Raw genomic sequence first — 26,562 nt, 5'->3', positions numbered from 1 at the left:
CTTTCCTGCTTTACATCCACTGTTTTCTGTGATGTCGGTGAGGCATCCTGAGTGATTGTCCCTTTCAATCTGTTTCAGCCTCATCTGCACATGCTCAGGCTTTGCCTGCAGCATTTGTAGGAGTGGAGGAGCAGCCTAGTGGTTAGAGCAGCAGGCTACAAACCAGAAAAACCAGCATTCAAATCCTCCTCTATGCCTTGTGACCTTGGCCAAGTCACTCCACCTTTCATCATTACCTCTTGCACAAGATAAGATTATGAGCCCTCTGAGGGACAGGGAATTAGTGACACAGACATACTCTGTTTTGTAGTGTCTGAAAAGTGAAATATAGACAAGGAGTAGGAGAAGACCCTTTCCTAGCAAGAGACAGAGGGGCTTTCACTACCTGTAAGTTCCAGGAAGGGCAAAAATATTTTAGGGGGTTTTTTATGTTTGTATAAAATCTTTTATTTTGGGCATTTTTTTAATGTTTTTTTTCCTAAGCTTAGTGGTGTATAATATGCATAAATAATGGCTCTGAGTGCATGAACATGAGTGCAGTGTACTGGGTAAATTCAGATAGTGTATATCTGTGAGAGTGATTGCAAGAAAGATGTATGAATGAAGGAGTGTGGAAGGGATGAATATGTACTGTTAGTCTAATGAGATGCTGCAATGAGATACAGCCATCATAGTAATACCTCTTTAAAAATAACCAGAAATGACTCTAAAAAGGTCTTTTTATGCATATTTTTCTTGAGACTTTTTTTCCCCCAATTCCATTTCAGTCAAATTATAGAGAGTGAAAGGAAATAGTGTGGCATGGGCTGGATCCTTGTGAGGAAAATAAAATAAAAAATAAAATTTTCCTCCCATAGGAAACAATGATGGCTACATGGTTAAAGAGAAGCTGGCTGAACTCACTCCTACTCCGAGCTAGAATAAAGATATCCAGGGCCTTGTTATTCATTATATATTTGGTTTTTATGAATGCTATTTTGTATGTCGCCCAGGCCTTTATTGTGTTAGGCGAGTAAAATATATGTAAATGTAAAATAAAAGTTGTGTATCTAAGTGTATGAATAACCTTTTGGGGGCAGGAAATGAGGCAGAGAGGAGCTTGATAATAGAGTTTCGGTGGGCGTCATCTCCTGCACGTGCCTCATATCTTTATGAACAACTTTTAAAGAACTTGAAAACATACCAAACAGTGGTCAAATATCTCCACTTTTGCCTGCATTAGGGCAAAGTTTGCACATACTCATTACTCCTGAGCTTTGCACTACTTTTCAAAGGAAAATGAACACAAAGACTTTTGCTTTGCAAACTGCCAATAACCCAAACTGTTCGGGGATGCTTGTGCCTGCTTTTCTGCAAGTCGAACTTTTCTGGAGAAGTACGTACATGGATTCTAAAATGTCACCTAGGTGTGTACTTTTCCTCTCTCCATCGACCTAACCCTCCCCCCCCCCCCCTCCAAGGAATGCCTTCTCGTTGCAGATCAAAGTGTGCACGCTGTGAGACAACACATGGACTTTTAGCTGCATTGATAGAAAGTAATTTTCAGACAGCCGATTAATGCAGGGAAAATGCTTTTTACCTGCACAAATCTCTTTGAAAATTGCCCTGTGACTGTAGCTATGGGGGAAAAGCCAACATCTAGCTTCTGCTTGCCTCTTGGCTGCCAAAATGGATAGTGTCGCTCGTAGCTGAAAATGAGATTGCCAGGAGTGGAAATATTTTATGAAAGAGGAATTGACAAGAGGAAATTGGCAGTATGTACACTGAGCAATCTACATATTTAGGGGCGGATTTTAAATGCCCTGTGCGCGTAAATCTGGCCGGATTTATGCGCGCAGGGCCCTCGCACACCGGCGCGCCTATTTTGCAAAGGCTGCCGGCGCGCGCAGAGCCCTGGGACGCGCGTAAGTCCCGGGGCTTCATAAAAGGGGCGTGCCGGGGCGTGTTGGGGGTGTGTCAGGGGCGTTGCGGAATGACGCGGCGTTGCGGGGGCGGGCCCGGGGGCATGGCGCCGGCCCGGGGGCATGGTCGAGGCCTCCGGACCAGCCCCCGGGTCGGGTGATGGGGCGCCAGCAGCTTGCTGGCGCGCGCAGATTTACGTCTGCTTTTAGCAGGCATAAATCGTGCAACAAAGGTAAGGGGGGGTTTTAGATAGGGCCGGAGGGGTGGGTTAGGTAGGGGAAGGGAGGGCGAAGGAAAGTTCCCTCCGAGGCCGCTCCGAAATCAGAGCGGCCTCGGAGAGAACAGGCAGCGCGCGCTGAGCTCAGCATGCGCAGGTTGCACAAATGTGCACACCCTTGCGCGCGCCGACCCCGGATTTTATAAGATACGCGCGGCTATGCCGTATCTTATAAAATCCAGCGTACTTTTGTTCGCGCCTGGTGCGCAAACAAAAGTACGCGATCGCACAAATTTATAAAATCTACCCCTTAATGTATTGTTAACTAATGATATTCTAGCCTGCTTACAGATTTCAAGAGAATAGCATGTTAGACATGAAAAATGGGCTGATTCTACATGTATTGGTAGGTGCAGTGGGATTCCAAAAGGGACTTGTCATGCTTCGTATTCAAAGTGGTTTTACAGTCCAACAGACAACAATCCCTCACACCCCAAAGCAGGACCGTTTATGGACCAAGCATACCATGAGAAAATATGAAGGCAGCCCACTGCTGCTGCTGGGAGCATCCATTGTGTGGGTTAGCAGCAAAATAATGATGGTTAGGTGTCCTGCAACAGTACAGAAAGTGAGAGTCCAGCAGCAACAGCAAATAATGAAAAACAAATTGCTAGTAAGAGCAAGGAACACTAACAGGTCTTGAGAAATTAAAAAGAAAAGTTCAAGAAAATGTGAAGGGGCTCTGCTCTGTACTCTGAAGTCCCTGCCTTTCTCTCCCCCATATACATATCTCTCCCTTTGAAGATAAATGGGGCCTACTTTATATAAATGGACTAAAATTTGCAATTGGTAATCACAAATCCATCCATATTTTGAATATTTTTGCACATTGTGGACTTTATCAGAACATGATAAAAACCTCAAGAAATCAAAGCAAAATGACAAAGTCCTCTTATATTAAAGGCTGTCATTTTTACCCCTACTTCTTGGATTTTTACTCTCATCATCATCAGTTATTAACTGAGAACCCCCATTCATGGGAGAAGACTGGAACTCTGGGTGGAGTTTGTAAAGCCAGCTGCTGACTGTGATTTTTAGGACCCTCTCCATGTGCTAGTGCACAAAGGGTGATTTAAAGGCATTCTCCATTCCCAGAAAAATGCAATCTAGTTAGTTAGCTCTGATAAACTGAAAATTAAAATGCAAATGTGAAACTAGATTAATCATGCTAATTTTAGTTTCTGAATCCCCTCCACGGCAATGTCCATTTTAAAGGTGCAGTTAAAGCTTGCTGTGTTTATTAATTGTCTGTATGGTAGCTGCGATGGCTATCTCCAATTAGTTGGGTTTTCTCACTTGTGTTGGTCGGCTGAAGAACAATTGGAGTATCTCCATCTGGAAAAAAAAAATCCTGTAAATGTTTTTGGCTGTAGGAAACAGGCCAATTAAAGAGAGAATAATTTGGCAGCATAGAAATACTTATTCAAGCAAGCCTCCATTTATGTAAAGTAGCATAGTTAGATAGTTTAGTTGAAAAAAAAATTCAGTCTGTCAAATTTAGTTTTCAAAATATTCTGTAAGAAAAGTAAACAAGCACTGAAAGGAAATTAAATCAACATCTGGCTCGGTATAAAATGTAAATAGCTAGCTGTGATTACTAATGACTTATTTATTTAATTCAATCTAATCTAATTAAATGTATTTATTTATATTGACATTTAGATGGCACCCTAAACCAGGCAGTGCACAACAGATTAGATATAGGTATAATGAATCCCTGCTCTGAAGAGCTTACAAACCTGAAGTAATGTAGACCAGAGCCATTGGCCAAACTCTATGGGTCAGTGGACTATACATTTTATAAATAAATATTGGCAGATCATGTTAGCAGCTTGACAGCTTTGCAGATATATGAACAGCTTTTATGGAAGCAACCTATGAAGCAGCAAAGGTAACTGGGAAAACAAAGGCTGCTCAGGCACCCTCAGACTAGAGATGTACGGGAGAAGAAAAAATGTGTTTTTGTTTTTGTTTCATTTTTGGAAGGGGTTTTTTCCCCACGAATTTCAGTTCGTGGATTGTTTGAGTCATTTTCATTCATGTGAAAAAAGGAAATTAATAAAAAAAATGGTCAAAAAACAAAAACAAAGACTCCCAGGGCCTCCCACCTGCCCACCTGAAAAATTGCTGCAGCCAGGATTCCCCTCCCCGGCCTCTGCTTACCTGGTCCAGTGGGGATCCGCTGGCTTCGGCCTAGGCCCAAACTGAAGCCTCGAACGTGTGTAGACCAAGGACGCAGTAGGTCACAGGCCTGATGCCATGACCCAACCCGAAGGCTAGGTCCCAACACCAGGGCCTTGGCCTAAGCCTAGGCAGGGGCCTGGACACAGGCCCAATGCCACGACCTGACCCAGAAGCTAGGTCCCGATGCTGGGGCCTTGGCCCGGACCCAAGTCCGATGCTGCAACCTGGCCCAGAGGCTGGGTCCTAATGCCAAGGCCTTGGCCCAGGGTCAGGCCCAGGACTCGGACCCTCTTCTTTGTTCTCTTTTTTCTTTGGCAGTTGCCAAATGATGCTGTCCGCTGGGGTTGTGCCAGAGTTTATTAACTCTGCCACATTCACCCCAGGGGATGGTGCCATTTTGATGTAACCAATGGCGCTGCCTGCTGGGGTGAATACACCAGAAATGGTATCTTGGGGTGAATATGCAGGAGTTAACATGGTGCGACCCCAGGGATGGCATCATTTGGCTTGCAAGTGCTGAAGAACGAACAGGCTGAAGAAAAGGCTCTGAGGCCTGGGCTCCGAGGCCTGGCCCTGACCCTGAGCTGAGACCCAGGCTTGAGTACCCAGGTCACACCATCGGGCCTGGTTCCGGACTCCAGCCTAGGCCTATGCCCCAGCATCAGGACCTGGCCTATGGGTTGGTTTGCAGTATTGGGCCTGCATCCGGGCTGAGGCCCCTGAGTCGGGATCTGGCCTCCGGGTCAGGTTCGATGTCAGGCCTGGGTCCACACTTAAGCACCAACTTTAGGACCCAGCCTCCGGGATGGATCATGACTTCAGGTCTGAGTCCAGGCCCCGGCCTAGGCTGAGGCCCCGGCATGGGGACCCGGCCTCCAGGTCGGGTTGTGGCGTTGGGCCTGGGTCCTGGCCGAGACCCTAGCATCAGGACCCAGCTTTCGTGTCGGGTCGTGGCACTGGGCCTGAGTCTAGGCCCTGGCATTGGGACCCACTCAAGCAGGATATTGCTGCTGGAGCCAGAAAGAAGTGATTTGAGGTCTGTGCAGGAAGAAGGGAATGATGAGAGCTCTGGGTAAAGATGTGGCAATGATCGGAAATGGGCAGATGTGATCAGAGATGGTGGGGAGGGGGGAGGGGGAATGTGAAAGTCATTGAAAGTCCATAGGAGTGTTAGGAATCATGCACCACCTAAGGGTGTTTTTTCCCATAGCAGTTCCTTGCCACCTCCCACAGATAGGTCAGGAGTCACAGTGACGAAAGCATGATCCACTTCAAAGATGCACTTCATTTCTTTTTTAGGAGGACCAGAAAATGTCATCCAAGATCAATGAGCCCTGCCTCCACATTTTTTTTGGTATTTTAACTGAATATATTAGATATTTGTTTTTGTTTTACAGCACCTTTTTCCATGTCTGTCCTGATTTGCTCTTCCAAGTCCTCGGGAGACACGTAAAATTCATAATCTCCTCCTGTGGATTTGGGTTTACACTTTCCAAAGCAACAGTTACAACAGCAGCACAGGCAACAGCAGAAGTAACATCCTGTTAACAGACCGCAGATGGCGAACAAACCCTAAATAAAAGTGAAAAAAAAAGAAATGGCATGAGCAAAGATAAATCTTTTACACAGATTTCTGAGAAATATCTGTTGGTAAGGCAGGTAGCGATCACAAGTAGCAGCCAAATATGCAAGTAGACTGCAACTGGCTGGTAGGCTGCTGATTGTCCAACGTAACAGAAAGGAGATTAAGCACACACCTGCTGTAATCGTAGGAGGATTAGATTTAGACTGACAAGTGAAGAAAATAAAATTGGCAGAACCATAACAGGAGATCCAAACCAAAATGAAATGTGTTTTTGAAAACGGAAATTATGGTGAGAGCATATGGAGGGTAATGAAAATCAAAGTCTAGATTTACAAAATGACAATTCATATTTACACGAATAAGTTAGGCTATTTTGACTCTTCCAGTTTCATCTCAGGAAACCTCCTTTAATTTTAAATGAACACTTTTAGGTTCTTGATTTTGACTTTGTTTACTAAACAGAGCCCTGCATTGTGTGTTTTAGAGGCTGCCTCTCACAGCTTGCGTAGTACTGGTAGATGGAATGGTAGAGGATTAAAAAAACAGCTGGGAGAAACACACTTTTAAAGCCCAGGCAGTTTGCAGCTAGACATTTGCTCTCAGTATATCGAACTACAAGAGAAGCATGACATTTAAAACTATCTCGAGACATTCTGAAAAATCTAGAGATATTATTTATCAAACATTATTGGCATATATTAGCATGGTATGAGGTATTTAGGGAATCTTGCTGCTTTGCATCCGCAAGGGAAAAAAACATTAAAGACTAAGTCACAAGGTCTTCTCTTTCTTGACCAGGGAGACATTTTTTGTGTGGATATTGTTCACGCCGGGGTAGATTTTAAAAAGGTGCGCGTGCTACCCGACGCGCCCACCTGTACATCTTATTTTATAACTTGCGCGCGCCGAGCCAAGCTGCCTTCCCCCAGTCCCTCCCCCCTAACCTGATCTTCCCACCCCTTCTCCTAACCTTTCCTCCCCCTAGCCCTACTCTAACCCCCCCCCAAAAGCTTTATTTTATCTTTTGCGCCTGCCTCTGGGTAGGCGCAAGTTGCTCGCGCCGGCAGGCTGCCGGCAAGCGATCCTTCAACACAGCGGCAATGACCACTGTGTCGGAGGCCTCTGACCCCGCCCCGCCCCTTTAGTAAAGCCCCGGGACTTACACGCGTCCCGGGTCCGCGCATCGCCGGGTGTTTTTAAAATAGGCCCGGCTTGCGTAACCTTTTTAAAATCCAGCCCACTGGGGTAGATTTTAAAAGGAGCAAGCGCGGCGTGCACACATGTACACCCGATTTTATAACATACGTGCGCGCAGGCGCACGTATGTTATAAAATCGGGGGTCGGCGCGCGCAAGGGGGTGCACAATTGTGCACCTTGTGTCTGCCGAGCCCGTGTCAAGCCGTGCTATCTTCCCCCGTTCCCTATCACCCACCCCACCTTCCCCTACCTTTCCCCCGCCCTTTCCCCCTACCTTTTTTTTTTTCTTTCTTTTATTACTAAACTTACTTCAGCCTTGGGGGCTGAAGTAAGTTGTGCGCGCCGGCCAACTGTCGGCATGCGATCCCCGGCACAGCGGCAAATATGGCTGCTGTGCCAGGAGCCTGACCCTCCCCCCCCCCACAGCCCACCCTTTTTGCGAGCCGCGGGACTTTCTGCGCGTCGCCAGACCTTTTTAAAAGAGGCCCGGCGTGCGTAACCCTTTTAAAATCCAGCCCACTGGGTACAAGCTATAACTGGCCCAGAATGGGTAGTTCCTCATAATGGGAGATGTCTAAAATAAGTATCAGACTGACTGTATGGGGAGTTTATGCAATCATGTCTCCCTGTAGTTCAGACTATTCGGGATGTACTAAGACACCAGTGAAAGTGCTTCTGAACGAACATTGCACGTGCATATCTACAAGTAAAATAAAAGCTCCAATGGCGCATCATTCTTTGGACAAAACATATATTTATTGACTTGAAGTGGCTAGTGCTGGAATGAGTTCAGATTATCGTGATGTGCAAGAGATCGGGAACCATTATTAAATGAGCATGAATTATTTTGGATGTAAATGCTTAACTCCTACAACCATTTGGTCTAAATTTGGAGATAGAGTGGTATTCTTTAATTTGAAAGGGCTTATGGATAAAATCATTACTGCATGCATTATCATTGCCCTGTTGGATTCCAGCATGGTTGGCATGTCATCATGCAGAATATTGTTGGCATGTCATCATGCAGAATATTTTGACTGGAGGAGGCTTACGTCCTCATGCATTTAAATAACGTCTGTGCTTGTGTCCTGCAGAAACGCTCTCAGCGAAAGTGAAACCAATATCATCCTCCTGATGCAGAAAGCCTTGCAGTTTTGAAAAATAAACCATATTAGGGATACTCTATGAAGCTGGGTAGACTTTATTAAGCAAAGTTTTTGATAAATTTTATTTGCAAATTGTATTTTATTCAATTTTAATTTTATTGTAATTTATTACTGTTGTAAACCGTTATGATGGCTTCACTGAATGACAGTATATAAAATCAGTTAAATAAATAAATAAATAAAAGAATGAAAAAGTATTTAACATTATTTTGAGAGTGTGCTATGGATCAATGATTATAAGAAGGGCATAATTTATGAGCATGTTTGTGCTGGAATGTCTCCGAGACTGTGAAAGCTCATATATATGAAGGTTTCTAATTCTGAAGTTGAGTTCTTATATTGGGAAATTTGTGATAGCAAAAAGCAAAGATATTCAAATTGTAGAAGGAGAGGAAGTATATGGTTTAGCTTTATTATTGATATTCTTCTGAATTCTGGACTTTATTTTTGGTAGTTTCTAATCATATTTCTACATTAAATCAAGATTTCACTTTACAAGTAATTTTTTGGCAAGTTTTTTTTTTTTTTTTAAACATCTACACATACCTTCTTCTTCACCCCATCAGTGTGCCAAATTAAAGAAAAAAAGCATTCTGCAAAATGTTTTAATGCTCAGGATTAACGTTTTTAATTTTCACTGAAAAATTATGTATTCTAATGGAAGTTCATTTAAATTGGGTAGTTTATTAGATTGAGATTCCTAGAATTTATGCTTAATTCTTGTAACTAATACCTATGGATAAGCTTACATTTTGTCTATGTGTCCTAATGGTCAACTTAACCCTTACTTATTTTAGCTGCATTTTGAGGGGATCTCTTTATTAGTGATTTTATAGTTCCTCTCTATGATCTGCTTTATCTAGTAGAATTACAAATTATGCCAGACTTTCCGTAAATTAAGATGAAAGCTTCCCTTAACTGAAGGTGTTGATGATGTGCATAATTATAGTTTTTTTTTAATTTTGTGATCCTACCAGCCACTGACATTTATTAATAAAGCTGTTATCATTTATGTGTTACAAAAAGGTATTTAGCCCCCTCCCCATCATTTATTAACTCTGTCAGTAAAAAATGATTACAACTGGAAACAAATGTGTTATTAACCCTCACCTTTGCCCACCAACTTGACAGCATGAAGTATGTGTTAACGTTTTCCTCCCCAAACTGCTCTGCCACATACAGTCCCAGGGATCCATATTTATCATATATATTTCTCTTTGTCAGGTCCGTCAGTATGGTATGCGCATTGTTGATTTCTTTGAATATCTCTGCAGCCTCGGGATTTTCAGGATTCTTGTCAGGGTGATGTTTCAGAGCCAACTTTCTATTGTGTGAAAGAACAAAAGCAGAGAGAGAGAAAGAGAATGAGACAGGAAACACAAATGGTATAATCTACAGCATAAAGGTTTTCTCCCATTCTTTGCCTATGGACCTTAGAGAAATTGGGCCCAGTAAGTTATATGTAACCCTGTCCTAGTCAGCTCCTAGGCATGAGGGCACATAAGGCTGTTGCACCTCCAGCTCCAGCTGCTCTCACCTCCAGCCCCAGGCCTGAGCTACTGCCGCCGCACACCTTCAGGCCACTCCCACACATGTGGCAGGATGCCGCTGCTGGTCCTGGCCAGGCCAACTGCTACTCAACATGGCAAGACGCTGCCAATATGTGACAGATGCCACCGCCCCTGTACTCTCTCCCCAGGCTCCTCTAGGTATGCACATGTGGGGCATACTAGGGATGTGAATCGTTTTTTGACGATTTAAAATATCGTCCGATATATTTTAAATCGTCAAAAAATCGTTAGGGCCACGATACAATACCAATTCCCCCGATTTATCGTTAAAAAATCGTAAATCGGGGGAAGGGGGAGGGCAGGAAAACCGGCACACTAAAACCCCCTAAAACCCACCCCGACCCTTTAAATTAAATCCCCCACCCTCCCGAACCCCCCCCCCCCAATGCTTTAAATAACCTGGGGATCCGGCGGTGGTCCAGAACGGCGGTGGTCCGGAACGGCCCCCTCAATAGAATCTCTGGGGGGGTTCCGGACCGCCGCTGAACGACCTCCTGCACTCGATCTCCTGCCGGTGCCATTTTCCGTACGAAAACGATTCGCGGCGAGAAATCGCTCCCGGAACCCCGCTGGACTCCCAGGAAACTTTTGGCCAGCTTGGGGGGGCCTCCTGACCCCCACAAGACTTGCCAAAAGTCCAGCGAGGGTCCGGAACGACCTCCTCCGTCGAATCGTTTTTGTCTATGGCCGCAGCCATTTTGCGGCGGCCATTTTGAAAAATGGCGCCGGCTGAAGACAACACGATTCTATTGAGGGGGCCGTTCCGGACCGCCGCCGTTCTGGACCACCGCCGGATCCCCAGGTAATTTAAAGCATTTGGGGGGGGTTCGGGAGGGTGGGGGATTTAATTTAAAGGGTCGGGGTGGGTTTTAGGGGGGTTTAGTGTGCCGGCTCATGATTTTAACGATTTTTCACGATAGTTTACACACCCAAACGGCAACAATACGATTCCCTCCCCCTCCCAGCCGAAATCGATCGTTAAGACGATCGAGGACACGATTCACATCTCTAGGGCATACTATGATTTAAAGAGACTGCAGTGAAAAAAGCCCCAGGTCCCCTGAGAATGATGTCAGAATCTTGGCCTATAAAAAGTCCTTGCCTGTTTTCAGTCCTTGCCTCGGCAACAGGTCAACCTGGCTTCTAGTAGCTTGAGTTGCTAGCATCTGTGTCATTGATGCCTGTGTTTCCAGTTCCAGTCTTTGTCTTGGGTTTCAATCTCCAGCCCAGCATCATGTGTCTTCAGTCTTCAGCCCAGCGTCCTTGTCTTCAGTCTTCACCTCCTTGCCTACTGTGCTGTTCCTTGCCTTCCTGCTTGCCCATCTATCCCATCTTCCCTTGGATGGATTTCTTGGTATTTGACCTCGGCCTGCTTCTTGGATTTCACTAGAATTCTGCCCACCTTTAACCTGAGCCTGCCTTCAACTTCATCTTCTCACTTCAGCTTCTTCTATAGATCTTCAGTTCCTCGGCAGAGGCCCCCACCTAAGACCTACCGGCCCCTGTACCCGAGGGCTCAACGTAAGAGGAACAAGGGCTCGTATAAATGAAGCTCCAGTTGGGCCTCTGCCAGAGCCAGCTCCGCTTGCTGACAGTGGGGACCTGCTGGGCTACTTCCTGCAAGTTGCACCAACTCCACCACAGTCCAACGGTCCACGCATGCACAGAGGCCTCATGACATCATGAGGTTCCTGCATAGGAGGGAAAAGTTCAGTCTTTTCAAACCCTTGAAGATTGTCTTTGCACACACAGTGGAGCTCTTCCTGCTCACCAGTAGAATCACTCTACACTCCCAGGCTATTGTTAAAAAATAAAGTCCTTTACTATAACTGATGGCAGGGAAAAACAAAGTCCATGGAAACTCTGGCACACCACCGCACAATACATAGAAACATAGAAACATAGAAATGATGGCAGAAGAAGACCAAACGGTCCATCCAGTCTGCCCAGCAAGATTTCACTTTTTTTTCCCCCCCCCCCCCCCATACTTATCTGTTACTCTTGTCCCTTGTAAGTGACTTTTTGGTTCTATTTCCCTTCCACCCCTGCCATCGATCTATTTCCTTTCCACCCCTGCCATCGATCTATTTCCCTTCCAGCCCTGCCATCGATGTAGTTAGCAGTGCTGGAGCTGCATCTAAGTGAAGTATCTAGCTAATTGGTTAGGGGTATCCGTGCTGGAGCTGCATCTAAGTGAAGTATCTAGCTAATTAGTTAGGGGTAGTAACCGCCGTCATAGCAAGCTACTCCCACGCATGTTTATCCAGCCTGTGCAACTCAGTCCTTGTTGGTTGTTGTCCGAATATAAATCATCTTTTCATCATTACCCCTGCCGTTGAAGCAGAGAACTATGCTGGATATCATTGAAAGTGAAGTATCAGGCTTATTTGGTTTGGGGTAGTAACCAACCGTATGAAGCAAGCTACTCCTCTGCTTTTTGGGGAATGCAAATCCTTTTTTTTCGCATTTCCTCTTGTCGTTGAAGCATAGAGCAATGTTGGAGTCGCATTAACCGTGTGTATGTTTTTTGAATAAGATATTAATCACCAGGTAGTAGCTGTCATTCCCGCAAGCCGCCCCCATGCCTCTTCACTTCATTCACATCCTCTAGACTTTATGGATCCACAATGTTTATCCCACGCCTCTTTGAAATACTCCAGCACTACAACAAAATCCACAATATGGAAAACTGTAACTCTAAGTCTTTTCTCTCACTCCCTCCCAAACAGATAGACTCTTAAAGGGCAGCTACCCTTCCACTCTGGGGGTTCCCCCATTACCTTCCCCACTACCTGTGGGGTATTGCAGATATTTTCTCTTCTCTGTATGCCTTTCTCTTTCTGAAGTCTATGGCTGATTTGGGTTTGATCAGTCTCTGACTCTATGGACTTTCCCAAGCAGGATGCTTGTCCTCTGGCGCCTCTCGGTACTCTTGTCTGCTTCTCTGATAGATCCCTTTCTCTCTTGGATCTTCTAAGATGATGACTAACTTAGGAACATTTCTTCCTTCTATGCTATCTGGACTCCCCAGCAACATCTCCTTCTGTAGTTCTCCCTTTCAGGTGAGACCTGGGCAATCTCTCCCTAGTTCCCAGCTACCTCCTTCAAGCAGGATCATGTCTCCTTTCCTGAACCTTCTCTGTGAAGGGATAGACCCACTGGCATCACTCTGCAAAGAGACAGTTCTAGCTCACAATAGAGCTCCAGAGCTTGGAATCTTTCTCCTTTTGCACTTTGCATCACATGGCTGTTTGTTTTTAGTTTGCTTTTATGACTATGTTTTTTATTGTTTGTTATTTTTATTTTATTGAGTACGTGCTTTTGTTACCTACTCAGAAATGGTGATGAGCGGCTTATAAATATTGTAATTAAATAAATAATAAATAAATGGGTGCACAGGTTTTATATACTCACAATACCCCTCCCACTGGCAAGTGGAATATCTCCTTATCACACTGCCATCACACTAGGGCAGGGGCTAGTGAGGGCATTCAGACTAACTGAAGCCTCAGATGCCTTTTTTTTTTTTTTTATAAAGGGCAGGGCTACCCTTTTAGGGACTGAAATGGGCACTGCTTCTACATATGGATTGTCTAAAAGATATCTTAATAGGTACACTACCTCCCTCTCAGCAGTTGGTATTTTTAATATGGCATGATGTCTGCATTTGTTTTCTAAAACAAGTTAATTACTTTTTTTAATAAAGTACAAGGCTATTTTATTAATAGGTGCTACACTGACAATAATGTCATGAAAATGCATATGCCAAGAAAAAATTGAGGCCATTATTTAATAGTGTTTACTGTATCAAGGATTGCACATTTATACTTAATAAAAGGATCCAGATGGCTACAGATGGGTTTTGAATAGGAAAGGAAAATGGTGGATTGGTTCAAGTATTCACTGGAGTACAAGGCCTCCGTTCAACCCCATCAAGGCATTACAAGCCACTTTTCCTCCCCTTTCACTTTCATACTTGCATATCATTGACTTTTCCTAATATCTACCAAATTCCTATCCACTGTCACATGCAGTGTTTGTGTCATTTTCTACTCCAGTCCTTGAACTGGACATGTGAGAATCAAAAAGGAAGAAGATAAGGCCTGAGATCCGCAATGTAGCAGATTTTGGACATACTTAGGACAGAGATGGAGGGCAGTGGTAAGAAAAGGGAGGAAAGGTCAGATACAAGACATGGAATGGGGAGAACATAAGAACATGCCATACTGGGTCAGACCAAGTGTCCATCAAGCCCAGCATCCTGTTTCCAACAGTGGCCAATCCAGGCCATAAGAACCTGGCAAGTACCCAAAAACTAAGTCTATTCCATGTTACCATTGCTAATGGCAGTGGCTATTCTCTAAGTCAACTTAATTAATAGCAGGTAATGGACTTCTCCTCCAAGAACTTATCCAATCCTTTTTTAAATACAGCTACACTAACTGCACTAACCACATCCTCTGGCAACAAATTCCAGAATTTAATTGTGCGTTGAGTAAAAAAGAACTTTCTCTGATTAGTTTTAAATGTGCCACATGCTAACTTCATGGAGTGCCCCCTATTCTTTCTATTATCTGAAAGAGTAAATAACGGATTCACATCTACCTGTTCTAGACCTCTCATGATTTTAAACACCTCTATCATATCCCCCCTCAGCCGTCTCTTCTCCAAGGTAAAAAGTCCTAACCTCTAGGGATGTGCAGACAAAAGGTTTTCGTTGATAAGTTGATAAGTTGAAGTTGAGGGTCGATTTTGTTCAATATGGACATATGGAGAATTCCATAAGTTGAGGGTCTGTCCATACGTTCACCGGTTCCCTAAATAAAAATTTAAACCCCTCACCCTCCTTAATCCCCCCCCCCAAACTTACCAAAACTCCCTGGTGGTCCAGCGGGGAGTTAGGAAGCCATCCCTGCACTCGTCTGCGATTTCCTCATGGCGCCGATAGCCTGTGTCACAGGGGCTGCCGTGCCATTGGTCAGCCCCTGTCACATGGTCATCGGCGCCATCTTGTACTCCTACCACGTGACAGGTAGGTCATGTGGCAGGAGGTCGCTCCGGGACCCCTGTTGGACCCAACCGGAACTTTTGGCCAGCTTGGGGGGGCCTCCTGACCCCCCCAAGCTGGCCAAAAGTTCCGGTTGGGTCCAACGGGGGTCCGGGAGCGGAGGCGCAGAGGAGCACGTGACGTCAGTGTCACTCCAGGATTTTAGAGGATACACGCGGCTATGCATCGCGCTGTTTTTAAAAATCTACCCCAAAGCGCTACACCGCCTCCCGGGTGCTCCTCTCTGTCATTGCGATATAATTTGTACCCCAGTATAGCACTGTCCCATTGGTTGTCCTCCTTCTACCATGTCTCTGAGATGCCAGTTAAGTCTATGTCATCATTCACTGCTATACATTCTAATTCTCCCATCTTACTTCTTAGACTTCTGGCATTAGCATACAAACATTTCAAAGTGTGTTTTTTGTTTGAATTTACATTCTGCTTATTAATTGATAGGGATAAGTTAACATTTTCTAGCTCAGGTGAGTTTTTAGTTATAGGCACATGGACTACTTTTCTTATTATTTGAACCTCACTGTGGTAGTGGTAGTTTGCATATGCGAAAAATGTATCTTCATCTAGAAAACCAGCAGGAAGAATCTCAACTGGGCAAACTTGATGGGCCAATTGGTCTTTATTATTTACTATGTTAGCTGTGAAGAATGTATTTATTTATGGAAATTTCATAATCCGCTTTTACCAAGGGTGGCCTCAAGGCAGATTATAGCAAATTTAATGCAGACTATAACCATTTTAGGGGGTCATTGACTATGCTGCATTATTTTACCATGCGAGGGATCAAATACCACGGACTGCAGTAGAACACAGTAGGGGCATTCCCATGGTACCTTTTTCTCTCCACCAAATAATACTGCGGCAACTTCTTATGAAGAAGTTCCACTAGAAAATATCTTGCAGGAAAAGGGAAAAATGTGTGATGGCAGCCCTCTTCACCCAGGGCTACCATCTTCTAAAAGGGTCAGGCCAGCCCACATAAACTCCCCCACCCACCCACCCACCCAAAAGGGACTACTGAGCTCTCCCGATGCTTCTGCCTCATGATTTTTCTCCTTGCCTGACCGAGTGCTAGAAATGGCAGAAGCAGTTCATCTCAGCCTCATCCAACAGCTCCTTCTTGAATGTCACTAGGAAACCCAGACGTATCCTGGCAGGTAGATCCTCCAACCAGTTTCAGTATGTGCACTTCTGTATTTTGAAGGGAGCAATTTTCAAACTGCCCACATTGGTGTAAAGGCCATATGTACTTTTAACCTGTGACTTTTGCACCAGTTTTCAAAGGGAAAGTATGTCAGGACTTCCACTTTGAAAACTGCTGCGAGTACAAAGTACACACAAACACTTGAACCATCTTTTTGTGCAGAGGGCACACAATTACTCGCACCTTCTTGTAGCTTTTTTTTTTTGTACAAAGTACACACACACACACATACACACTTGCACCTCATTTTTGTCCTGGTGGAATTTTGCTGGAAAAGTACAAGCATAGATCTGAAAATGTCTTCTACGCACATAGAGGTAGATTTTCAAAGGGTTACGCGCGTAATATACACGTGTAACCCTTTAAAGCCCCTCCTGAGCGCGCCGAGCCTGTTTTGCATAGGCTCGGTGGTGCGCACAAGCCCTGGGACGCGCGCATGTCCCGGGGCTTTGAAAAAGGGGCAGGAAGGGGGCGGGGCGGTGGTCCGGGGGGCAATCCCGAGTCCTCCGTCACAGCGGCTGTGCCGGGGGATGGCGTGCCGGCATCCGGCCAGCACGCGCGCAAGTTACACCTGCAAGATGCAGGCATAACTCCTTGAAATAAGGTGGGGGGATTTAGGTAGGGCTGGGGGTTGGGTTAGATAGGGGAAGGCAGGGGAAGTTGGGGGGGAGTGCAAATCAGGTGTACATTTGTGCACACCGGGTAGCGTGCGCTGTTTTAAAAATCTGCCCCATACGTTTCATACAACCAAATAACGTGATTGACCTTCTTTCTCCTACATACATAGCTTTGAAAATTCCCCTCCCCCTAGCTTTTTGCTAATTGTAGGGGCCCTAAGTATAGTTGATATATCTTTCTTTTTGTACAATAGTAGTAATTGTCTTGAAATGAGGACAATTCTTAAAGCGATTTATACAGGTAAAAAAGCATTTTACCTAGTTTAATCGTCAGGTACCCAGGAAACCATGACTGGGATATAGTTATACTGGACTACAATCTATCCAGGAAGCACCAGGTAGAAAGAAAGGGAGGAGGGCTGGCACTATATATAAAGTCAACAATTATTTTTAGCCTGGCAGAGGAGGGCAATTTTTGGCAAGCCAAATTACCTGAGTAAATTGCTATTTCTCAGAGTAAATAGCTTTGAAAATGGTCTTCCCCGAGATGAATTTTTTGATAGATCACACTGAGCAGAAAACTGCAGTTCCTGAAGCAGGAAATACCACAGAACAAATTGTTGAGTTTGTGAAAAGGCATTCATTTTATTGTCTTATCACTTTGTTCACTTCCTAGAGCATCCCTCATCTGCTGCACAAGATCTGCTCCCTATTCGGCCTTCCCCCCCCCCCCCCCCCCATTCATTCCCCAGGTAATGATCAAGGAGATTTACAGATTTGAAGCTTCTAACACAGCCACTGAAGGAGAAGTAAAGTATGGAGCCCCCATAGGACTCTGATGAGGGAATAATTCCCTCTTTGCCTGGATCTCCTCCCTTTCTCCTGCATCTTCTCTGTCATTCCAAATGGGAAAGCATTGTCCGACTAAAGGTTCTTTTAAGATAGTCTTGAACATAATCTGGAGCAATTGTTGGATCTTGAGAGGAAATATGATGAACATGAACATTTGCAGGCTAAAAATAAGCAAGAAGCTGAACTGTTAAGTACTTTAGTGATAGTTCAAGAGAGCCAGCAGGCCCAGTATATACTTGAATTGGATGCCATGCATGCTACAGGACAAACAAAAGCCCAAATTATGACATAAGGCTGCAATTACGAAAGTTAAATTGTATACGTTTTAAGATGATACAATTGCATGCTAAGTTACTGATCAGATTGTCTTGGATGGTATATAGAGAACATAAATATCCAGAATTTCCAGGCTCTACAAATGATACCAAATTCTGCTGCTTGTAAAGATCATACATGTATTTATTTATCTATCCATTTATTTTAAACATGGAAAGGAAAAAACAAATGCTAGTTTATACCTACACACAAGGCAATTTGTTGGTATGTAACAGCCTCAGCAAAACATTTTGGCTCTAGCAATAAACTTATCCAATAAATCTTTCAAAACAATTAGGGAATACCACTGGCAATATATAGGATATTTCAAATGTTTCCAGAAATAGTTGTTCAGTGTGTTTGTCGTTGACATGTACACCTGCAGATTCAGGTCTGAATCCAATTAATGCATCTATCCTTTGAAATCCCACTGTCTTCTCTCTCCATCTCTTTTTTCTTTCCATTGCCCTTCCTTTAATCTAACAGCACATTTCAGCAAGTAAATTGTTATGCATATAGATATATAATATATAAAAACACTATAACAAGACAAATTGCTTCCTTTCCATTCAGGATGTAAGGCCGCGCTACGTTTTGCACCATCTCTGGGAATTTACAGGAAAAAGAAAATTAACGATATGTAAACTCTTCCTATCAAGACTCTACCTATACACTTCATTCTATAAATCCAATTCCCCTGCAGAGGTAAATCAGAGGTATAACTAGTCAGTCGCTGTGTAGGGAGTCCTCAGGCTATATAACAGAGTAGACAAGCTATAAGTAAATTAAAGAAACATTGATTCAATTACAATAATAATTATCTAATTGGATTGGACATCACAAAGACGTCTCTTAATCATTCATATTAATACTTTAGTCCTTGTACTTAAAAATATTAATGGAATTCTGTGTAGCACAGGAAAGTACTTTGGTGACAGTCTTTCAGCCTCTTAAAAATAATTAGCATATGCTGATAGATTAATTAGAATAAATCAAAAATCATGAATCATCATTTTATCTTGCAAATATTTACAACTACTCTACTTAGTGTGAATTCCTCTGACATTTCTACTTTATTCATAAATGGTTTCTGTTTTTTATTGTAATTACTAATAATGATGGGTAAAACACTGTTGTCTGTTGTACCACAGATTGCTATGTAAATTCTCCTTATTCATCTCCTATGTACAACTAAATTCAACTCACTTTGCATTTTTTCCATAACAATTCTCCTCTTCTGGGACCAAATATTTTTTTTGTCAAGCACATGAAATGCTTGAAAAAATAAAGTAAGGCTTTATATGCAAGACACTTGACGATTTAAGGAAGCAAAATGTACCTTACTAGTATTCTAAGGCAAAAGTAATAGAAGAAATTATTCTACTTGCGCAAACATTAAGGGGTTTACGAAGTACAAAAGAGGCACAGTTAGTTTTTTTGTTTTTTTTTTTTTCAGTTTCCAAAAGTAATTGGATTCACTGGTACAGACTCATGGGTTGTCCATAGGCAATGTGAACATTAGTCTAGATATTGGTGAACTGTGATACTTTGCAGTGTGGTGGTGAATTATGGCTCCTGATCTTTGTTGAGCCGGAGAGAGCCTGCCAAGGCTGCTAAGCTCAACATTTCAGAAGATGCTTTTTCAAGACGGTAAAATCTCAAATTTGCTCTCAGTGCACTCCTTCTAGAGAAGACCTTCAGTACATCATTAGGTACATATTCAGTTACTGCTGTCACCTGGATAAGAGGTGAATAACCTAACCAGAGCTGGAACAGATATTTGTGGCACGGGACATTCTTTGGTTGCAAGTTTACATTGTTATTCTTTATGCACCAAAGCAGGGGCAGAGCCAAAACACAATGTTGTTTTGTTTTGGTTTTTTTTTGGGGGGGGGGGGGAGGCCAAGATTAACATGGGTGGGCACTGCGGCCAGTCCCCCATCCCATGTGGGTCTTCACAACATTAGATTTTTTTTTTTTTAATATTCCGCTTTTCACACTTTTTTCAGCACTTCAAAGCGGATTACATTCAGGTACTGTAGGTATTTCCCTATCCCCAGAGGGCTTACAATCTAACAGGTCTATCCAGTACCGAGTGGTAGGAAGAGCTGCGTTAGTGCCCGGCGCACCCGCGGATGCCGCACGCACAGTGCAGCTCACCTACCGCTCGATCCTGAACAATAATTTTATGCAAATGTAAACCGCGTCTAAGAAGGGTCCGTGAAGCGTTAGGCCCGCGCAACCCATTTTACTGGATAGAGCGCCTATACAGTATCCTGGGTGCGCGGGCCTAACGCTTCACGCCATGCTGGTATCTGTCATTTCAAATGTCATTTGAAATGACAGATACCAGGAAGTCGGGACTGCCAGTCCCCCTCCCCTCCTCCCGAAGCAGGGCGCGAAAAGCAGCCTTGCTCCGGGAGGAGGGGAGAAGGGACTGGCAGTACGAAGCGGCGAAGCGACTTACTTTTTGCACCCCCCTCCGGACATCGGACGACCTCTCCTGCCTCCCGTTGCGCGACTTACTTTTTTTTTCCAGCCGTCCGGCCATCAGGAAGAACGGATCGTGCCTCCCGGGGAAGATGGATGCCAGCACGGGGGAAAGCGGCCCCTGTGCATGCAATTGGCCGCTCAAGACGTGACGTCAAATGTCGTGATGTCACGTCTTGAGCGGCCAATTGCATGCACAGGGGCCGCTTTCCCCCGTGCTGGCATCCATCTTCCCCGGGAGGCAGGGGAGCACGATCCGTTCTTCCTGATGGCCGGACGGCTGGAAAAAAAGTAAGTCGCACAGCGGGAGGCAGGAGAGGCCCGGCAGGGTAAGGGTCCAGCTCGGCGCTCTGAGGGCGTCCGGTGCTTCGCCGAGGCTCTGCTAACTTTTCTTAAGACAACTCTTGCGGGGGGGGGGGGGGGGGGAGGGAGAGAACTGGAGTTGGCGGGATGCGCTCGTGGACATTCCCTGCATGCACGCGCACCGCTGCTCCGTCTCAGGACTCGGCGGCGGCTTTGTGACCTAACAGATCCGTTCTTCCTGATGGCCGGACGGCTGGAAAAAAAAGTAAGTCGCGCAGCGGGAGGCAGGAGAGGCCCGATCAGGGCTGCAAAAAGTAAGTTGCTTCGCCGCTTCACACTGTCAGAGTGTCTCTTCTTCCCTCCTCCCAAAGCAGGGCGCGAAAAGCAGCCTTGCTCCGGGAGGAGGGAAGAAGAGACACTCTGACAGTGTGAAGCGGCGAAGCGACTTACTTTTTGCTTTTACGTTTTTTTTGCTTTTTTTTTTTGCTTCGGGAGGAGGGGAGAGGACTGGGGCTGCCCTGGAGACCGGCACCCATGATCGCGGCCGGGGCAGGTGAGCGGGGGCTGGGGGAAAGCTTGCCACTTACCCTTACCCCTGCCTCTACCGCAAGGGTAAGGGTAGGCGGTAAGTTAGCAGGTTAAACGCGCGACAAACGGCAGGGAAAGATAGCGATAGTCGGGGCGCGGGTTACGGGATGCTAGGGAATAGCTAATTCGCTCGTTTGCATGCAATATACATGCCGCGTGCGGAAGGGGTTGCCCGGGGATTTTAGGACGCGGTAGGAGAAGATTAAAGGGGATTCGGGATCGCAGGAAGGGATAACGCGGCCGGAAAGTGAGTAGAACGTGGCTTAGGAGCAGGGTAAACGCGGCCGCACTTTACAGGATAGACCTGTAAGTTTGTACCTGCTACCAAACCCTTTCAGTTTCTGGCAGATCTCTGTATGTGAGTCTCTTCACTCTCTCCCAGGGCTGTCTCTGCTGTTTCTCATTCTCCCTCAGTGGTTATGGAAGCTACTGCTGATGAGCAATTATGTAAATAGACTTCCATCCATCCCAGGCATTCCTGAACTTTGAAGGGGCCAAGAGGAGGGGTATAATTACCTGCCAAAAGTAAACAATGATTTTGATGGCCTCAAACTTTTACAAGTCTAGCCCAAGTGCAGTGATGTTTCCCATTCAAGTTATCCCTCTTAAAGGCACAAAGGATCATGGACATAGCAGTGATTCCAGGGCCTCCAGACCCTCTAATTGCTGCAACTTTAAGGAGCTGACTCAGATGGGGCATGACTCTGCTGCTAGGGGTGGAATAACAGGCCGATACAGTACAGTGCACTCCGGCAGAGCGCACTGTTAAGCCGCATTTGGACGCGCGTGTCGAAAACGCGCGTCCAACCCGCCCGAAACTAATAGCGCCCGCAACATGCAAATGCATGTTGATGGCCCTATTAGTCATTCCCGCATGATACAGAAAGTAAAATGTGCAGCCAAGCCAAACATTTTACTTTCAGAAATTAGCGCCTACCCAAAGGTAGGCGTTTTCTGCCGTCACCGGGAAAGTGTACAGAAAAGCAGTAAAAACTGCTTTTCTGTACACCCTCCGACTTAATATCATGACGATATTAAGTTGGAGGTCCCAAAAATTAAAATTAATCAAAAATTAAAAAAAAAATTTTTAGAATCGGCCCGCGGGTTGAAAACGGACGCTCAATTTTGCCAGCGTCCGGTTTCCGAACCCATGGCTGCCAGCGGGTTTGAGAACCGATGCCGGCAAAATTGAGCATCGGCTGTCAAACCCGCTGACAGCCGCCGCTCCTGTAAAAAAAGAGGCGCTAGGGACGCGCTAGTGTCCCTAGCGCCTCTTTTTACCGCGGGCCCTAATTTGAATAATTGTATTTACTGAATCGCGCGCACAGGAGAGTGGCCCGTGTGCGCGCCGGGAGAGTGGGCGAGCACTCACTCTCCCGTGATTTTTACTGTATCGGCCTGTAAGTGAGGGGTCTCAAGCCCCCATGGCCCATTCCTGGCTGCACTTCTGCATCAAAGTCAACAGAAAAAAATAAAGCAGTCAATATATCAGTTAGGTAGAGTCTTAGGGGCTGATGTTCCGTGAAATCCAGCTACCTGATTGGATAGAGAGGCAGCTGGATTCTATGAGATGAAACTTTCACCCCACTGAGCAGCTAAATCTAACTTCCTATATTCATTAGGGATCTAGATTTAGCCAGATAAAGTGGGCAGCCCTAGAGGAGTTCCTGGAGTTGGGAGAGAACTTTATGGATGTGCTGTCATTTTAAAATAACATGAAAACATCAGTGATACTTTGTCTCATTTTTTTGCTGTTTCCTATCTGAAATGACACAAAGAAATGAATACAAGTTTTTATGTCATTATGTTATTTTAGCCCATGCTAAAACGTTTTAGCATGCATTACAATGAAACAAATGAATGAAACTTTATACACACAGGAAAAAAAATGATATAAATGTTGTAAATCCAAAACAAACTCATATAATGACATGGAACAAAATTCATTTCCATGCATACCCCCAGAGGATTCAGATGGCTAGCAGTAATTATTAGTATGCATTTTACTAAATCAGTCTCTATGAATCAAACCAGTCTAATTTGAAAAGGATTAAATACAAGATTGTTGGATGGTTATTGAGCCTGATATTACTGACTTGCTCAGTTTAATTTCTTGAATCAAAATAGTACATGCAAAGCATGACCATAACGTGAGCAGTGAAAAGAGTAGATATAGGGAAAGACATTTTAAATAATGATGTTTGTGGGTCATAATAAGTGGTTTGCACCTTTCATTCTAAAAAAGTGCAACTACATAAGGAAAAGACTGTTATAGGGCAAAAAATTAAAGAATACATAGGAACAAGAAAAATGGAACCAAGAAACAGATCAATTGACATTTTGAACAATCCAGTTAGTACCTAATGCTTTTATATGACATATCTATAATTGGGGGCCTATGAATAAAACTCATGATAAAAAAATATTTAGCATGCGAGTCTGTAAAATGTTGATGTCATGGTAAAACAGTACTCAATGTAGTATGCAAAAAATTTACCATACACATTTTACATTTTTGGCTACACTAATGGGGCCATGGTAGTACTGTGCACACAGTAACCCAATAAATTATACTAAGTCCAAGTAGAAATTAACTAGTCCTTTAAGTGCAGACTGGTTAGGAAGGTAGAGATTTCATCCCCATTCCAGTCCCTCAACCCCAAATAATAGAATGAAGGGACCACAATGCCCCAATTAATCTCTGTTCATTCCCCTAACCCCTCAGCAAGAAGATCAAGAGGCCACATGCTTCAATTCCCGATTTCACCTCCCCCTACACAAATACAGAAAGAAGTTCATGCCCCAATCCCTCTTTCCAACAACACAGACACACAAAGGGCTGTGTACTCTGATCTCCCATCCCACGCTAGGGATGTGCATCCAGAAAGTATTAGGGGGTGTGCATCCGTTTTCCACGTATTTGTGATCCACAATGTATTTTGTCCTATCTGTTAAATACGTGGGGAGGCGAAACGCATTGCGACTCCCCACGTATTTAACGGATTTCTGTTTTATTCGGCCACCTAAATAAAAATTTAAACAAACCCTCCTGAACCCCCCCAAGACTTACCAAAAATCCCTGGTGGTCCAGCGGGGGGTCCGGAAACTATCCCCTGCACTCACACCCTCGGTGCTGGTTTCATCATGGTGCCGATAGCCTTTGTCACAGGGGCTACCAGTGCCATTGGTCAGCCCCTGTCACATGACCATCGGCGCCATCTTGTGCTCCTACCATGTGACAGGGGCTGACCAATGGTACCGGTAGCCCCTGTGACATAGTATGGGCAAAGGCTATCGGCACCATTTTGAGTCCTGGCATCGGACGGCCGGTGTGCAGGAGGTCTCTCCGGGACACCCGTTGGACCCACAGGGACATTTGGCTAGCTTGGGGGGGCCTCCTGACCCCCACAAGACTTGCCAAAAGTCCAGCGGGGGTCCGGGAGCGACCTCCTGCACACCGGCCGTCCGATGCCAATACTCAAAATGGCGCCGATTGCCTTTGCCCTCACTATGTCACAGGTACTGACGGTCGGCCCCTGTGACATAGTGAGGGCAAAGGCGATTGGCGCCATTTTGAACACTGGCAGCAGATCGCCTTTGCCCTCACTATGTCACAGGGGCTGACCGTCGGTACCTGTGACATAGTGAGGGTAAAGGCGATCGGCGCCATTTTGAGTCCTGGAATCGGACGGCCGGCATGCAGGAGGTCGCTCCCGGACCCCGCTGGACTTTTGACAAGTCTTGTGGGGGTCAGGAGGCCCTCCCAAGCTGGCCAAATGTCCCTGGGGGTCCAACAGGGGTCCCGGAGCGACCTCCTGCACGCCAGCCGGCCGATGCCAGGACTCAAAATGGCGCCGATAGCCTTTGCCTATACTATGTTACAGGGGTACCGGTGCCATTGGTCAGCCCCTGTCACATGGTAGGAGCACAAGATGGCGCCGGTTACCATGTGACAGGGGCTGACCAATGGCACCGGTAGCCCCTGTGACACAGGCTATCGGCGCCATGATGAAACCAGCAAATGAGGGTGTGAGAGTGCAGGGGATGGCTTCTGGACTCCCTGCTGGACCACCAGGGAGTTTTGGTAAGTCTTGGGGGGGTCAGGAGGGTGGGGGGTTGTAGTTAATTTTAATTTTAGCTGGGACACGAATATAACTCGCCGCATTAACACATCGGGGCGCCATACGGCCGAATGCAACGCATTTGCTCCCCGACGAATACGAATCACGAATGCAACGTATGCCGTCCCTCTGCACATCCCTAGAAAGTATTCGTTGGATTCGGGATACATATTCGTTGGGGCCCAGATATGTTGAATTCATTCAATGGCGCCCCGATACGTTGATACGTGCATTCGTTTTCCGGTTCCCATTAAAGTCAATGGGGAAGTATTTGCAGCCTATTTTGGCTGCAGAATTGGGGTTTTATTATCAATTTTGATGAAACTTCTGGGGAGCAATCATCAGAACAGCAAAACAGCTCCAAAGTACATAGACTGTGGCAAAGTGGCACCAAAGTGGCATGAATAGCCTAAAGTACTTTAAAGGGGCAAAGGGGTACCAGGAGTGGCAAGAAGAATGCTTTAATAGAGGCACAAAGCAGCAGCGAGAGTGTCAAAAACACACCACAGCTTCAAAAGAGAGCACCGATAAGAAATGCATGAACCCTCGAAGGCAGCACGAAAGGCAAAGCAGCAAAACAAGTGGCATCGACATTCTACAGCACAATAAAAGGAGGAACATAGCAAGCAGAAAGACTAGCACCAACACACTGAGCAACCATGATAGTGGCCAGAACACCACAAGGAGTTGAGAGAGTCATCTTGTGCATGGCAGCAAGGCACAGAGGCAGAGGGTAGATACAGGCTGGCTACACCCGGGGAGAGTTCCCTTTCCTTTGTGTAGGAAAGGGCTCCCTAGAATGGGTTCGCCACTAGAGTGGGGTGTTCCTGTTGGCGTCTAGTGAACTCTCGCTGGTCTTTTAAAATCTGGTAGAGTTAGCAGATATACAAAAGAAAATTTTCAAGGCCGAGGCAGAGGAGGTTACCATGTAAACAGTGGTTCAACATGGGTCAGAGGGTAGATACAGGCTAGCTACACCCGGAGAGAGTTCCCTTTCCTTTGAGCCGGGAAGGACTCCCCGGAATGGGTTGGCCCCTAGAGTGGAGCACGAGCCTTCAAAGCATGGTGACCTGGAGCAGGGTCTCACTGTGAGCAGGGTCTCACTGTGTTGTGTTTGCTACAGT

At 45.2% G+C, this 26,562-nt stretch overlaps 1 protein-coding gene across 1 annotated transcript in view; it reads right to left on the bottom strand.

Moving 5' to 3' along the window:
* Window positions 1–3,333: 3,333 nt before the first annotated feature.
* DNAJC5B (DnaJ heat shock protein family (Hsp40) member C5 beta) overlaps window positions 3,334–26,562 on the bottom strand; it is a 106,497-nt gene continuing 83,268 nt past the window's right edge. Inside the window, exons 3-5 of the mRNA XM_029591392.1 lie at window positions 9,423–9,636; window positions 5,764–5,935; window positions 3,334–3,514 (exon numbers count right to left, since the gene is read on the bottom strand). Coding sequence (XP_029447252.1) covers window positions 3,420–3,514; window positions 5,764–5,935; window positions 9,423–9,636 — 481 coding nt within the window. The 3' untranslated portion in view covers window positions 3,334–3,419. The remainder of the gene's footprint in view (window positions 3,515–5,763; window positions 5,936–9,422; window positions 9,637–26,562) is intronic.

This window comes from Rhinatrema bivittatum, chromosome 2 (assembly GCF_901001135.1).
Source record: "Rhinatrema bivittatum chromosome 2, aRhiBiv1.1, whole genome shotgun sequence".
Taxonomy (NCBI): domain Eukaryota; kingdom Metazoa; phylum Chordata; class Amphibia; order Gymnophiona; family Rhinatrematidae; genus Rhinatrema; species Rhinatrema bivittatum.
Note: the sequence above shows the minus strand (reverse complement) of the source record. Positions and strands in the feature narration are given on the sequence as shown.